Source organism: Oryctolagus cuniculus, chromosome 11 (genome assembly GCF_964237555.1).
Source record: "Oryctolagus cuniculus chromosome 11, mOryCun1.1, whole genome shotgun sequence".
Taxonomy (NCBI): Eukaryota; Metazoa; Chordata; class Mammalia; order Lagomorpha; family Leporidae; genus Oryctolagus; species Oryctolagus cuniculus.
Genome location: NC_091442.1, coordinates 1,014,024 through 1,027,389, shown reverse-complemented (window position 1 = coordinate 1,027,389; position 13,366 = coordinate 1,014,024). Strand labels below are relative to the sequence as shown.

General features: G+C 70.4%; 1 protein-coding gene across 4 annotated transcripts; it reads right to left on the bottom strand.

Annotated features, from left to right (window-relative positions):
* Positions 1-38: 38 nt before the first annotated feature.
* CABLES2 (Cdk5 and Abl enzyme substrate 2) lies at positions 39-12,259 on the bottom strand. Of its 4 annotated transcripts, none has more exons than XM_051828647.2 (10): positions 11,870-12,259; positions 4,397-4,468; positions 4,211-4,303; positions 3,691-3,768; positions 2,854-2,962; positions 2,256-2,421; positions 1,889-1,992; positions 1,122-1,228; positions 745-949; positions 39-661 (listed from the first exon to the last, which is right to left on the bottom strand). In XM_051828647.2, the coding sequence occupies exons 1-10, from the start codon at positions 12,241-12,243 to the stop codon at positions 521-523; spliced, it is 1,449 nt and encodes a 482-aa protein (XP_051684607.1). In that variant the 5' UTR covers positions 12,244-12,259; the 3' UTR covers positions 39-520. The 4 variants fall into 4 exon arrangements, with proteins under 4 accessions (XP_051684607.1, XP_051684608.1, XP_051684609.1 ...); XM_051828648.2 differs by having other exon boundaries at positions 763-949; XM_051828649.2 differs by lacking the exon at positions 4,397-4,468.
* Positions 12,260-13,366: the final 1,107 nt, after the last annotated feature.

The window sequence follows — 13,366 nt, the reverse complement described above, 5'->3', positions numbered from 1 at the left end:
GGGTGGGCGCGCGACGCGGGAGCCGGCAGAGGCGAAGCTGCGAAACCGACGTTTACTGGGCGAACACACTCGGGGGCAGCAGACGCGGCTGCGCCCGACACACGGCCGGTGGTGGCCCCGCATCGCCGCGGCGCGAAGGGCAGAGCTGCCGCTGCTGAGTCGGGCGGGCTGTGGCGAGGGGCGCGGACACGGCCAGCGAGCAGGGGCTTTGACTTGTCCGTCCTGCAGCGGCCGGCGGGTGACGTTGGCGGCCCGGGAGCCGCGTGGAGACAGCGCGGTCCTTCCTGGCGGGCGGCGCCCCTCCCCGGGAGGGGGGGCAGCTAGGCTGGAGCGGACCCCGGCGCACCGGTTTGTTCTCTCAGTAGACCCAAATCCGGACGGTAACGGAGAGTCCGCCCGGCCCGCTCAGGGGCGCGAATCCTGTCGGCCGAGCGCGGCGCGGCCCGCACACCCGCTCCAGGCCCCGCCCGGCTGGTCTCGGCGCTGCCGGAAGATGCGGGGCGGGGCGGGCGGTGTGCGCCTACAGCTGCTGCGTGAGGCGCCGGTAGTGGGGCAGCACCTGGTTCTCCGGCAGGTACAGCGCCAGCTCCAGGGCCACCAGCACCGTGAACTCGAACCCGATGAGGTCCCGCCTGTTGAAGCGGAACCGCTCCTCCAGCTTCTGCGGGGCGGGGGAGAGCGCGCGCTGAGCGGGGCGGGGGGCGCAGGGGAGGGGCGGGGCCGGGCGCGGGGCGGGGCACTCACGTCGATGAGCTGCTTCACCTCGGCCTTGCGCAGGTCGCCGCTGACCTTGGCGGCCAGCAGCACGCAGGCGCCGGCGCACAGCTTGCGGTTCTGCTTGTGCAGCTTGCCCTGCAGCACGAGCTTCTCGAAGTACACGTAGGCCGTGCACACGGCGCCCGGCTCCAGGCTGCACTCCTCGGACACGCGGCGCATCTCGCGCTTGAGGCTGCGGGCGGGCGGGCGGGGCGGTCAGGGCGGGACGGGGCGGGGGCAGCGGACCCAGGACAGCCCTGACCGCCCTTGCTGTGGGCTCGGCGCCCTCGCGGCCGGGGCAGGCGGGCCCAGGCGACACGCGGGCACACGCGGGCACACGCGGGCTCCTGGTCCCGCGCCCTCACCTGCGGATCTTGCTCAGCGTCAGCCGGACGTGCGGGAACTTCTCGCGGAAGGTCTCGTTCATGTCCTTCTTGAGGTCGGAGGGCTTCACGTACTCTATCACCGTGGTCTGCAAGCAGGGGGTGGGTCTGGCCGCCGGCCGCCAAGGCCCGGTTCCGGGGCCTCGGCTTAGCCCCCAGCCTGCCTCTCAAGTAAGTTTCCTCTAGAAATACACTTAAAGGGGCCGGCGCTGTGGCGTAGCCCGTGAAGCCGCCGCCTGCAGTGCCGGCATCCCACGTGGGCGCTGGTTCGAGTCCCAGCCGCTCCACCTCCGATCCCGCTCCCTGCTAAGGCCTGGGAAGGAAGCAGAACGTGGCTCAAGCACTTGGGTGCAGCCCCTGGCCTGGCCCAGCCCCAGGTGGGAGACCTGGACGCAGCCCCTGGCCTGGCCCAGCCCTGGTTGTCTGGGGAGTGAACCAGATGGAAGACCTTTTACTCTAACTCTTTCAAGTAAATAATAATAAAAATGAAAACAATGAGAGGACAACAGAATCCAGGAGTCCTTGGGGTCCCAGCTGCAGGTGCGCGGGGGTGTGGCCTTGGGTCGTGGGTGTGGCCCGGAATTGTGGGTGTGGGGGCATCACCCCTCCTCCCCGTCATGGGTGTGTCCCCCCCCAGGGTCGTGGGTGTGGAGGCGTTGTCCCCTGGGGTCATGGGTGTGGGGGTCACCCCCTGGGGTCGTGGGTGTGTCCCCCCCTCCCCCCCCCCGTCGTGGGGGGCTCCCGCTCACCATGTAGGAGGCAAAGATGAGCACTCGCTTGTGCTTGCCGCACGGCCACTGAGGATCGTCCAGCAGGTTGGGGTTGTACTCCAGGGCGTCTCCCCCGTCGCCCCCTGGAAAGGGCAGCCCTGAGCCACAGCCACGCCCATCTGGCCTCCAGGCTGAGGGACCACAGCCACGCGGGACAATGGGTGAAGGGAAGGGGTCCCGACAGGAGGGCCTCCCCGAGGGGAGGGAGGGGTGGGGGTTAGGGCAAGGTTAGTGCCCGCCCGCCCTGGCGCCCAGGCCCCCTGGTCTGTCCGTGTCCGTGAGGCCTGCACAGGGCGGTCTCTGGCAGGTGGCCGCGGGACCCGCCCTGGGAAGGCGTGAGGGATACCTAGTTCCGGGCCGGCTGGCGCTGGCTTGGAGGGGATGGGTTTGTGTCTGGACCCCGGCAGCGCCCGCGGCACGCTGGGCCGTGGCTGGGGCAGTGGGCCGTGGCTGTCACTCTTGTGTGTGACCAGGGCGTTGGTAGGGTACAGGAACCTGGCGTACGACACGACCTGGAAAAGCAAGCGAGGGGAACTCGGTCCCGCGCCCCACGCAGACCCAGGGACACGGCTCTGAGCTTGGTGCAGCTGCCTGGGGGGGGGGGGCAGTGAAATTCTCACGTGACGGGACATTCCAGAACATTCCTGCTCTTCTCTGGGATCTGTAGCACTGCTAGGTCCTCCCTGTTTCTGAAGACCTTGACCTCAGACCAGCACAGGGGCAGGGGCCCCATGCCCAGTGGGCCCCACCCTGCAGACAGGCCGCAGGGGAGCTGCTGACCAAGGCACCCTAGGTCCACCTCCACGAGCCCCTGGCTCACCCCACTCCCACCCTCTACTTCAGATGTGCTGGTCACCCCTGCCCTGCCGGCCCTGACCGTGCTGGTCACCCCTGCCTGGCCGGCCCTGACCGTGCTGGGCATCGGCTACCCACAGGACCCTTGCCTTTCCATCCGCTCCCAGCTCAACGCCTTCCAACTCAAAGACCATCTCGGAGGACACGGACACGCCGCCGGACGGGTGCCTCTGCTTCTGGCTGTCCACCCTCAGGTCACTGCAGCACAAGAAAGGGCCATGCCGTGGCCTTCTGTCCACGCAGAGCCCGTGATGCCACGCGCTCCCCACGCGGCAAGGTCGGGAAGCCCACGGCAGGGAGCCAGGTGAGGTCGTCCTGCGGCCCGACTCTTCCCCCGGGCAGTCACAGCTGCCCAAGCCGCATGGGGGCCACGGTGCCGCGACGTCCACCCAAGTCCACTTCCAGGTACCCAGACCCTGGGTCTGCCTCCCAGCTGGGGGACGTGCCAGGGACACAGCGCCGGCCCCACCGCCTTCCCAGGATCACGCCCGGGACCAGACTGCCTGGCCTGGCCGTGTCCACGAGAGGGGCGGACGGTGGCTGCCCCGGAGAGCAAGCGAGGACCGCATGGCCGCCCGGGGCCTGGGGCAGGGCCTGTGGGAGGGGTGTGGCTCGCGCCTGCCTGGGCCCAGCTTGGTGGGACAGGGGCCCAGGTATCCGCGGCGGGGCCTGGTCTGGGGGCCCGGGTATCCGCGGCGGGGCCTGGTCTGGGGGCCCCGGGTATCCACGGCGGGGCCTGGTCTGGGGCCCCGGGTATCCGCGGCGGGGCCTGGTCTGGGGGCCCCGGGTATCCGCAGCGGGGCCTGGTCTGGGGCCCCGGGTATCCGCGGCGGGGCCTGGTCTGGGGGCCCGGGTATCCGCGGCGGGGCCTGGTCTGGGGCCCCGGGTATCCGCGGTGGGGCCTGGTCTGGGCCCTGCCCACTCACCAGACCCGCAGGCTCTCTCCATAGGGCAGGACTGAGAAGGCCGCACACAGGGAGCGCTTGGCGCAGATGAGCACGATCCTGGCGGAGGGGAGGCCGGGTCAGGGCCGAGGGCAGCGGGGAAAACGGGTGATGGGAAACCGGCCCAGAATGCCGGGTGCCGGGGCGGCAGGCGTGGGCGCTCCTGCCGTGGCGGTGATGCTCAGCGGAGCTGGGGGCCGCCCACCAGGAATGCAGCTTTGCGAAGGGCAGGGGCACAGGGCGAGGGGGCTCGTCTGCCCAGGGCCAGGCCTCGGGGCAGGCACCAGCCCTGCGGTCAGAGCCCAGCCGGCCCGGGAGGATGCAGGCGGGACCCACAGGCTCCGGTGGGCAGACCACCCGGGTCTGGCTGGGAAAGGGGGCGGGGGCGGGGCCTCAGGGCTTGGCTGCACCTGGCCTGAGGTTTGGGTTCAGGCTCCCGGCGCTCCCCAGGACGGCTCCCCAGGACGGCCCCTCCGGCCGCGCCCCGCCCCCGCCCCAGCACCTGCTGTTCTTGGTGTCGTACTGCCTCATGTTCTTGATGAAGTGAGTCTTCTTCAGGCCCTTCTGCCGCGGGGACCCCGACGTGTGTCTGCTCCTGCGAGGACAGGCAGGTGGCTCCTTTGCCCCGGGGCCCCTCCCCCCCCGGAGTCAGCGGCTGCCCCGGCAGGCAGGCAGGGCGGGCGCGTACCTCTGCGCCGCGGCACAGCCCACCGCATCTTCCAGAAACTCCAGGGAGCAGCGCTGGGACGCCACGCGCCTCCTGGAAGGGCGACACGCGGGCCTCAGAACGTCCCGGAGCCCCCCGGGCCGGTGGGGCAGGCTCTGCACGGGGGGGCCAGGCCCACCGCCCCTGCCCCTGCCCCTGCCCCCGGGGGGTCCAACAAGGCCAGCACGGGAGAGCAGAGCACGGGCCACGCCCTCCCACCATGGCCGGGGTGGGGGGGCTGTCCCCGGGCCTGCAGCTCTCCACCAGCTCGTCCAACAGCCATCTCCTGCTGGACGCTGGGCAGGGGCGGCCGGAACCCCAGTATCCTTCCTGTGACACTGAGCGCTAACAGGAGTCCCAGCCCCGCCACCCCGAGTGTCGCCCGGCAGGTGCAGGGCTGCCCCCTGCGCGTCCCATGAGCCCCCAGGAGCAGCACTGGCACTCCCCCACGGGGACCGCAGGCGGTGGCCTCCCAGCGCCACGTGCTGCGGGGGGCTAAGGCCTGGGATCCCAGAGACCCCCACGGCTACACCGCAGGTCAAGGTGAAGGCGGGGGGCTGCTATGACGCCAGCATCCTGTGTGGGAGCCAACGCGAGTCCTGGCTGCTCCGCCTCTGGTTCCAGCTCAGTCAGGCAGTGGACGACGGCCCGAGACCTTGGGCCCTGCCCCCGCGTGCGAGACCCGATGGAGCTCCTGGCTTTGTGTTCAGCCTGGCCCAGCCCTGGCTGTGTGGCCATGTGGGACACGAACCAGCAGGAGAAGATCTCTGCCTTTCAAATACACAAATAAATCTGAAAAAAGCAAACGCAAGCCCGGTCATCCGCCTCAAGGCCGCCACCGTGACCAGGTCCTGGCGGCTGCGGTGCCCGTTGTGCCAGTGAGGCCCCGGGGTCAGCCCAGGGCCAAGGAAGGCCTCCAGCTCCAAGGCTCAGGGCTCTGCTGCGGGGCCGCCTGGGCCTGGGCTCCCAGAGGCGGCCGGAGCCCAGTGCCAGGGCTGCACCCAGCTGCGCGTGACGGCCCAGAGCCCCCAGCGCTGCCCTGCACCCCTGTGCCCGGGACCCAGATTCGGGGTGGGGGGCGTTCTTGTGTTTCAGTTTCTGACCAAGTTACCAGGCCAGCGGTAAAGAAGTTACAAAGTAAAGATTAGTGAAGTTTTAAAAACCGCTGGCCTGACCACCGCAGTCCTCCGAGACCGGGCAGGAGTGGGCACCACACCCAGGTCGTGTCTGACTCAGCATCTCACAGCTCTTCCTGGGGGCGGCTGGGCTGTGCCCCCTCGTGGAGGTCCTGGCGCCCCTCCCACAGGGAGCCTGGGCTGCCACACTGTCCCTCTGCACGTCTGTCTCACTGCTTCTGAACAGGAAGGAACACGGTACACGGGAGTGCCAGGCCCTGCCGAGGGAGGGGAAGACCCCCAGAGGGCACCCGACACCCCCAGGAGGGCACCCCGCCTCCCAGCCATCTTTTGTGAGCAGGAAGTCGAGCCAAGTATTTGTTGAATGAATGCCTGACCACCAGCTTCCCTCAGGGCATGGCACAGTTAACTTGGAGCTCCCACAGCCGCCAGGCGGCACGGGCGGAGCCGGGACACCGCCCCGGTCCCTGCGACGGCACGGCTTCGCCTCCTGTTCCAGAAGCCACAGGGGCGGCCGCAGCCCTCGCACAGCCTCGGAAGGACCCGGCCCACCCCGATGCTGCACCTGACTCCCAGCCTGCGGAGCGCGAGGTCCCTGGCACTGTCACCGCGGCTGAGCCGACAACCGGGGGGCAGGTGGGAGATGTGAGCGACAGTGAGGCCTGGGCACGGCTCAGAGCACTCACTGGGCCACGCTGCCCACGGACGACATGGACGAGAGCCGGCGCCAGAGATCCCGTCCCCCGCACGGCGGCCTCCCTCAGCCCGGGGACCCGTCCCCCACACGGCGGCCTCCCTCAGCCCGGGGACCCGTCTGGGAGGCAGGGCCACGGGGAAGCCCGTGGGTTAACTGGAGCCGCGTGGTCCTGACCAGCGGGCTGATGGCCAGAACCAGCCCCTGCGAACTGGCAGCAGGGACAGAGCCAGGTTCAGGTCACGAGCCCCCCTGCTTCCTCTCGGGCCTTCCTCCCAGCAGGGCACTCCCTGGGGGAGGCGGCCAGGAGTCCAGCTCCCTTCCCGCACCCTCACCGAGCGCGTCCAGCTCCCCTCCCGCACCCTCACCAAGCGCGTGCCTCGGGCTGCTCCACACTCCCAGCACCTAACTGCCCAGGGTGGCCCCGGCAGGTGCACGGAGGCTCTGCACCTGCCAGAGGTCACATGGCCACCGCAGCCCTGACACCAACACGTAGGAACCCTCCCTCTGCCTGTCATTCCTCAGGTTAAGATTTTTAGGAGACAAAGGCAACAGGAGTTTGCAGAAAATGAACTTGAACTGAAACCAGAAGTGAGTCTGATGAAACCGCGCGCCTCGCCCCTGCAGAGGGCTGTCTCCATCACCCCTGGCGGGCGGTGCAGGCAGGCGAGGGGCCCAGACACCTGGCCAGGACGGTGCTGCTCCAGGGGGTGACAGCGGGCGGGCTGGGGCACTGGTGACGGCTCAGGTGCCGGCCCTGCCCCGGGAGGCACCAGACCCCATCCGGGAAAAGAAGGGGTGGAGGAAACCCCGGTCTGTCCCCGGCGCCCTCCTTCAGCTAATGACTCCCATGGGGCCGGCGGCTCCCACCCCTGGCCCTCAGAGGCACTGGCGGAAGCCACAGCCCCACCCAGCCCTCCGTGCCTCCTGTGTGCTCATGGTGGGGATGACGCGTCCCTTCTCCCCACGCCCGCAAACCAGACCCCGTGGCTGTTCCAGGTCTCGCTCTGCCATGTTCTCTCTCTGTGCTGCACTGTTAAGGCCGATCCTCGCCGACAAGTGGGGAAACCGAGGCCCGGAGCTGTCAGGGACTCGCTCCTGGGGGCGCTCTGTGGTCGGCCAAGTGGAGGCCACGCCGGCAGTTCTCGGGGTCTTCTGGTCTCTCCTCCTGGGAGTCCCACCGTGCACTCTGTGCCCGACCCGGCCACACAGAAATGCAGCAGGTGCAGGTCACCAGGAAGCCACACAACCACGCCACGGGCACAGGTGTGAGGATGCTCACACGTGACACGGGCCCCCCCGTCAGGGTCCCGGTGGGCACGGCCCAAGGGAAAACCGTCCCCAGAGCGGGCTGTACCGAGGCCCCGGCAGCACGCGTGTGCCGAGCTGCAGGCTCACGGCCACGGGCTCCCCTGACATCACTAAGTGCTGCAGCCGAGCAAACCACCGAGAACCACAGCTGGGCCGGCCTGCTGTGCTGGCGGCTCCACTTCTGACCCAGCTCCCTGCTACGGCCTGGGAAAGCAGTGGAAGACGGCCCAGGTCTTTGGGCCCCTGCACCCATGGGGGAGACCCGGACGAAGCTCCTGGCTCTGGCCTGGCCCAGCCTTGGCCATTGCAGCCATCTGGGGAGTGAACCAGTGGATGGAGGACCTCTCTCTGTTTCTCCCCGTAACTCTGCCTTTCAAATACGTAAAATACATCTTAAAAAAAAAAAAAAACCACAGCTATCGCCCTCCATTCCCAGACCCTGGGCGCAGGCAGAGCCGAGTCCTGCTGAGTGCCTCCCGCCCAGCCACGTCAGTCACACGGCATGGATGGCGTCCACAGTGGCCGCCCACGTGGCAGTGACCACCTGCAGCTGCCCCCTGGACTTTAGGGGCGAAGGGGCTTGGAGTCGGGTGAGCGGAGCTGCCAAGAGGGCGGGGCACCCCGGCGTCCCACTGCCCCTTCGTCAGCGGCGGACACTTGCTGCCCCTCCCAGACTCACACGGGAGGGACACCCCGCTTCTCCTGTCCCAGAAGCCTCCTTGCTCGTGACTATGCGGACAGAAGAGGACGGCCAAGGCTGGGCTGCCACGCTGGGGTCTCAAGGCCAGGCCATGGCTACAGACCCAGAGCCGAGTGAGGGGCCAGCCCACGTGGTATGTGAGCAGGGTCAGCGCACACCAGAGGCTGGCACTGTCACCCGTGTGCACACACGTGAGCAAGGTCAGAGCACACCAGGGGATGGTACCATCACCCGTGTGCACACACGTGAGCAGGGTCAGAGCACGCGAGGGCTGCCACCGTCACCCGTGTGCACACACCACATGAGCAGGGTCAGAGCACACCAGGGCTGGCACCGTCACCCGTGTGCACACACATGAGCAGGGTCAGCGCACGCCAGGGCTGCCGCCGTCACCCACAGCCTGCGGTCGACTCGCACTGGCTTCTCAGTGCTCCTGGTGGAGGTCGTTCTGGGCCCGGCTCCCTGCCTGGCCTGAGCGTTGTGCCTGGCACACTGCGGCCCCTGGGGCACCTCTGCTTGGCAAGCGGGCAGGCCTGGGTACCCCGTGTCACTGAGCCCAGCAAGGTGGACGGCCCCTCCCCACACCGCTGGCACGGCCGCCTCGGCCGGGGCTCCGGCTGCCGCTGGAAGCTTCCCTGCACCTGGAGAACCAGGAGACCCGAATGCGAGTCGTAAGCACGGACTGTCCTGAACCAGACAGGAAGTGGTGGACAGATGGGCACTCGGGCACGCCCAGTGGGATGGACGGGCACTCGGGGACGCCCAGTGGGGTGGACCGGCGCTCGGGGATGCCCAGTGGGATGGATGGGCACTCGGGGACGCCCAGTGGGATGGACGGGCACTCGGGGACGCCCAGTGGGGTGGACGGGTGCTCGGGGACACCCAGTGGGATGGACGGGCGCTCGGGGACGCCCAGTGGGACGGACGGGCGCTCGGGGACGCCCAGTGGGACGGACGGGCGCTCGGGGACGCCCAGTGGGACGGACGGGCGCTCGGGGACGCCCAGTGGGACGGACGGGCACTCGGGGACGCCCAGTGGGACGGACGGGCGCTCGGGGACGCCCAGTGGGACGGACGGGCGCTCGGGGACGCCCAGTGGGACGGACGGGCGCTCGGGGACGCCCAGTGGGACGGACGGGCGCTCGGGGACGCCCAGTGGGGTGGACGGGTGCTCGGGGACACCCAGTGGGACGGACGGGCACTCGGGGACGCCCAGTGGGGTGGACGGGTGCTCGGGGACACCCAGTGGGATGGACGGGCACTCGGGGACGCCCAGTGGGGTGGACGGGTGCTCGGGGACACCCAGTGGGATGGACGGGCGCTCGGGGACGCCCAGTGGGATGGACGGGCGCTCGGGGACGCCCAGTGGGGTGGATGGGCGCTCGGGGACGCCCAGTGGGACGGACGGGCACTCGGGGACGCCCAGTGGGATGGACGGGCACTCGGGGATGCCCAGTGACTCCTGGGCGCTCCTACGGCCGCAGCCGTGTCCTCCTCGGAGACTGTGCAGCCCAGCCCTCTCGCCTCCCGGCTGCGCCCCTGCGCTGTGCGTGGCCACACGTGGCTGAGTGTGCGGTCACTCACCGTGCAGATGTCACCTTGTCCCTGTTAGTGCTGTGGCTGAACCGCGTCCTCCAAAAAGACAGGCGGAGGCCCTGACCCCAGTATGTGTGCACGGCCCACGTCTGGAGGCGGGGCCTCAGCGGGGGTGCAGAGCAGGATGTGGTGCGGGGGGCCGCTAAGGCACTGACCAGTGCCTGAGGAAAACAGACACGGGGCAGACGTCCCACGGAAGGGACACGGCCTGGAGGACGTCCCCACGCTGCACTGGGAGCGCCGCCTTCGACGCGGGGACCTGACGCTGGTCTCCAGGACCGGGCGAGGACCCGTGGTCAGCGGTCTGCAGGCTCCTGAGTCACACACGGGCCCCCAGGGAGAGACAGCAGCCCGGGAGCAGGGCAGAGCACCGGCCGTGAGGCCCGGCCCACCCCAGACCCGGCCTGCTCTCGGGCTGTGGCACAGTCGGCTAAGCCTCTGCCTGCAGTGCCGGCATCCCATATGGGCGCCGGTGCGAGTCCCGGCTGCTCCACTTCCGATCCAGCTCTCTGCTGTGGCCTGGGAAAGCAGTGGAGGATGGCCCGGGTCCTTGGGCCCTGCACCCACGTGGGAGTCCTGGAGGAAGCTCCTGGCTCCGGTTTGGCACAGCTCTGGCTGTTGCACTCATCTGGGGAGTGACCCAGCGGATGGAAGACCTCTCTCTCTCTCTCTCTCTCTCTCTCTAACCCTGACTTTCAAATAAATTAAAAAAAAAAAAAAATGGAGGCAAGTAGTGTCAGAGGGTCCATGGAAGTCAGGACGCCTGGGTGGAGACTGTTCCTGGTTCCGCAGAACACGCCACATGCGAGACAGAGCCTCACGGCCAGAGACCAACGCCCGGCCGGGAGGAAGTGCCCAAGGCAAACCCGGCTCACACAGTGGGGTCACACAGTGGGGCTCACAGAGCAGAGGCCCCGGCCAGTCAGCTGCTCAAGGCCACAGGGCTGTGAGTGGTGAAGCAGGATTTGAACCCGGGCCTGCACCCAGCACGGCCCCCAGCACGGCCCCCAGCACAGCCCCCGTCACGGCCCCCGTCACGGCCCCGTCAGTCACGGCCCCGTCAGTCACGACGGCCCCGTCCCCCGGGAGCGGGCTCGTCCCCCAGGAGTGCCGTGCCGTGCGGGGCAAGCACACGGGCGCGGCAGCCACATCCCGAAGGCTGTGCGCGGTCCCGCGGCGGGGGTCTGGCCCCCGTCTGGCCAGGCAGCGGCGGGCGGGGCCTGGGAGCCAAGGCCAGGCGGGGCAGGACCCCCGCGAGCGCTGTGCTCTGGACGCGGCCGCCCCCAGCCCCTGGCTGCCACGCCAGGACGGCCAGTGCGGCCAATGACCTCCAGGTGAGGACAGCGCCCCTGCAACCCAGGGAGGGGCCACCGAGAGGCCTCTCCCTGGCTCGGTCTGCGCCGTGACCCCGGGCTGCGGGGTCAGCAGGCCCAGAGCGACCTGGAAGGGCACGGGCGCCTGTCCGCCAGGCCCCTCTGGCCAGGGCCATGTGCTGCAGGGCCAGCCCCAGGACGCTGGCCGCGGTGGGCACTGGGGGTCCCGCGCAGTGCGGAGGGCAGAGGAACGGCATGGGGAAGACCCCGGCCCACGAGGTGCAAATGCAGAGGGGCACACGGAGGGGGGGCCAGACTCCAGGGCAGGGGCCAAGCGCGTGGGGGAGGGGCAGTGCTGAGAGCTGCCGCACCTGTGTCCGGGCGTCTCCAGGTGGGGCTCAGAGCTAAGGGCGCCCCCGGCCCTATGTCTGCAGCCGGCAGCCCCAGGGCACCCCAACTCCGTCCAGGGCTCAGAAGGCCTCAGGCGGCCCCAAACCCCGAGCCCGGGGCTAACAGGTCCCCGGGTCACCCCAACCCCTGTGTCCGCCCTCACGGCCGGGTCGGCCCACCTCGGTGTTCTAGGCTGACGGGCTCCCGGGCCACCTCACTCCCTCGCCTTGGGGTGACAGGGCGCCAGGCCACCCGCACCCCCTGGGCCCTCGACCCCCGGGTCCGGGGCTGCCCCGCCCTCCGGCCCCCACTCACCTCTGGCGCGGCCCGTCCAGCCCCAGGCCGGCGGGGGCCTGCGTGGGGCTGAGGAGGCCCTGGGGCGCGGGGGTCCTGGCAGGCAGCCCGGGGAGGCCGGCGGGCGGCGCGGGCGGCGGCGCGGGCGGCTCGCGGGCCTCGGCGGGCGGCGGCAGCGGCGGCGGCGGCGGCGGGGGCTTCTCGCCGCCCGGGCCCAGGCTGGGCGGCCGCCCGTCCAGGGAGATGTTGTTGAGGAAGAAGAGCGCGGCCTGGCGGCGCCGCGAGTCCCCGCGCCTCCGCAGCGCCGGCGGCGGGTTCCGGGCGGCCGGGGCCGGCGGCGCCGCGGCGGGGCCGGGGGCCGGGCCCGGGGCTCCACCCGCCGCGGCCGCGGCCATCCTGCGAGTGAGCCGCCCGCGCCGCCGCCCGCCGCCCATTGGCCGCGGAGCGCCCGCATGCAAATGCCTCCTCGGCGCGCCCGCCCATTGGCCAGCGCGGCCGCGGCCGCCCCTCGAGCGTGCCGCCTGCTTCCCATTGGCGGCGGCGCGCCCGTATGTAAATCTACCTCCGGCGCGCCCGCCCATTGGCCACCACTGCCGCGGCGGGCGCCGTGCCAGCGGGCGCTCCCCTGGGTCTTAGAGGGAGTTGGGGCTCGGCCCCGGGGAGCCGGAAGCCGCCCAGGGCAGCGAGCGGTTGCGCGGGTTCAGATCCCGCCTCGAGAGCTGCGGGGGCGCCGGGCTGTGGCGTGCGCGGTGTGCCTCCCCGTTTGCGGCGTGGGCAGGCCCCAGCCTGGGGGACGTCGGTGTGCCTCGGTGTCCTCCCGTGAGCGTGGCGGGCGTGGGTCGGTAACCCCCCCTTGCCACCGGCTTCCCTCGTTCGCTTAGAAGAGCCAGGGTCTGAGGGGAGTGGGCGGCTGCCCAGGCTTCCCGCCTACACCTGCGCCGGCGCCCACCTGTGTCTGCTTGCAGCCTGTGTCACTCACAGTGGGGACGGCCACTGCCACCTGGGGCTGTCGTCGGGTGCAGCTGGCTCTGGCTGCGGGGTTTGCCCGCACAGGAGGGCTGGGCAGCCCCGGTGGTGGTCACTGCACACCTCTGCCATGCTGGGGGCCAGGGACTGGCCCTGGGGGGTGTGGGCGGCAGCAGCTGCAGGCCACGGGGGAGGTGGGGGGGGACACTTTCCTGAGCCACCTCCCGCCTTGGCAGCCCCCTCCCTCGGTGACCAGCCGGGGTCCAGTCTCGTCTGCTTTCCTCTCTGCTCCTCCAACTGGCCTTTGAGGCCTCTGGCCGGTCCCGGACGGCTTGTGGAGGGCAGGGCTGGGGCTGGAGTAGCTATGCGCGGGTCCAGTCCACGCTTTCTGGCTGCCACTTCCCAGGTGACCGCAGGCGAGTACCTGCTTCCCTGACCCGCGTGTGCCGGGCGGGGGACTCCGTGGGCCCTGCACCCTGAACCTGTCGGGCAGGTGGTCCTGGGTGGGGCAGACACAGGTGTGCAGCAAAGAAGCAGGTGTCCAGTGAGGGG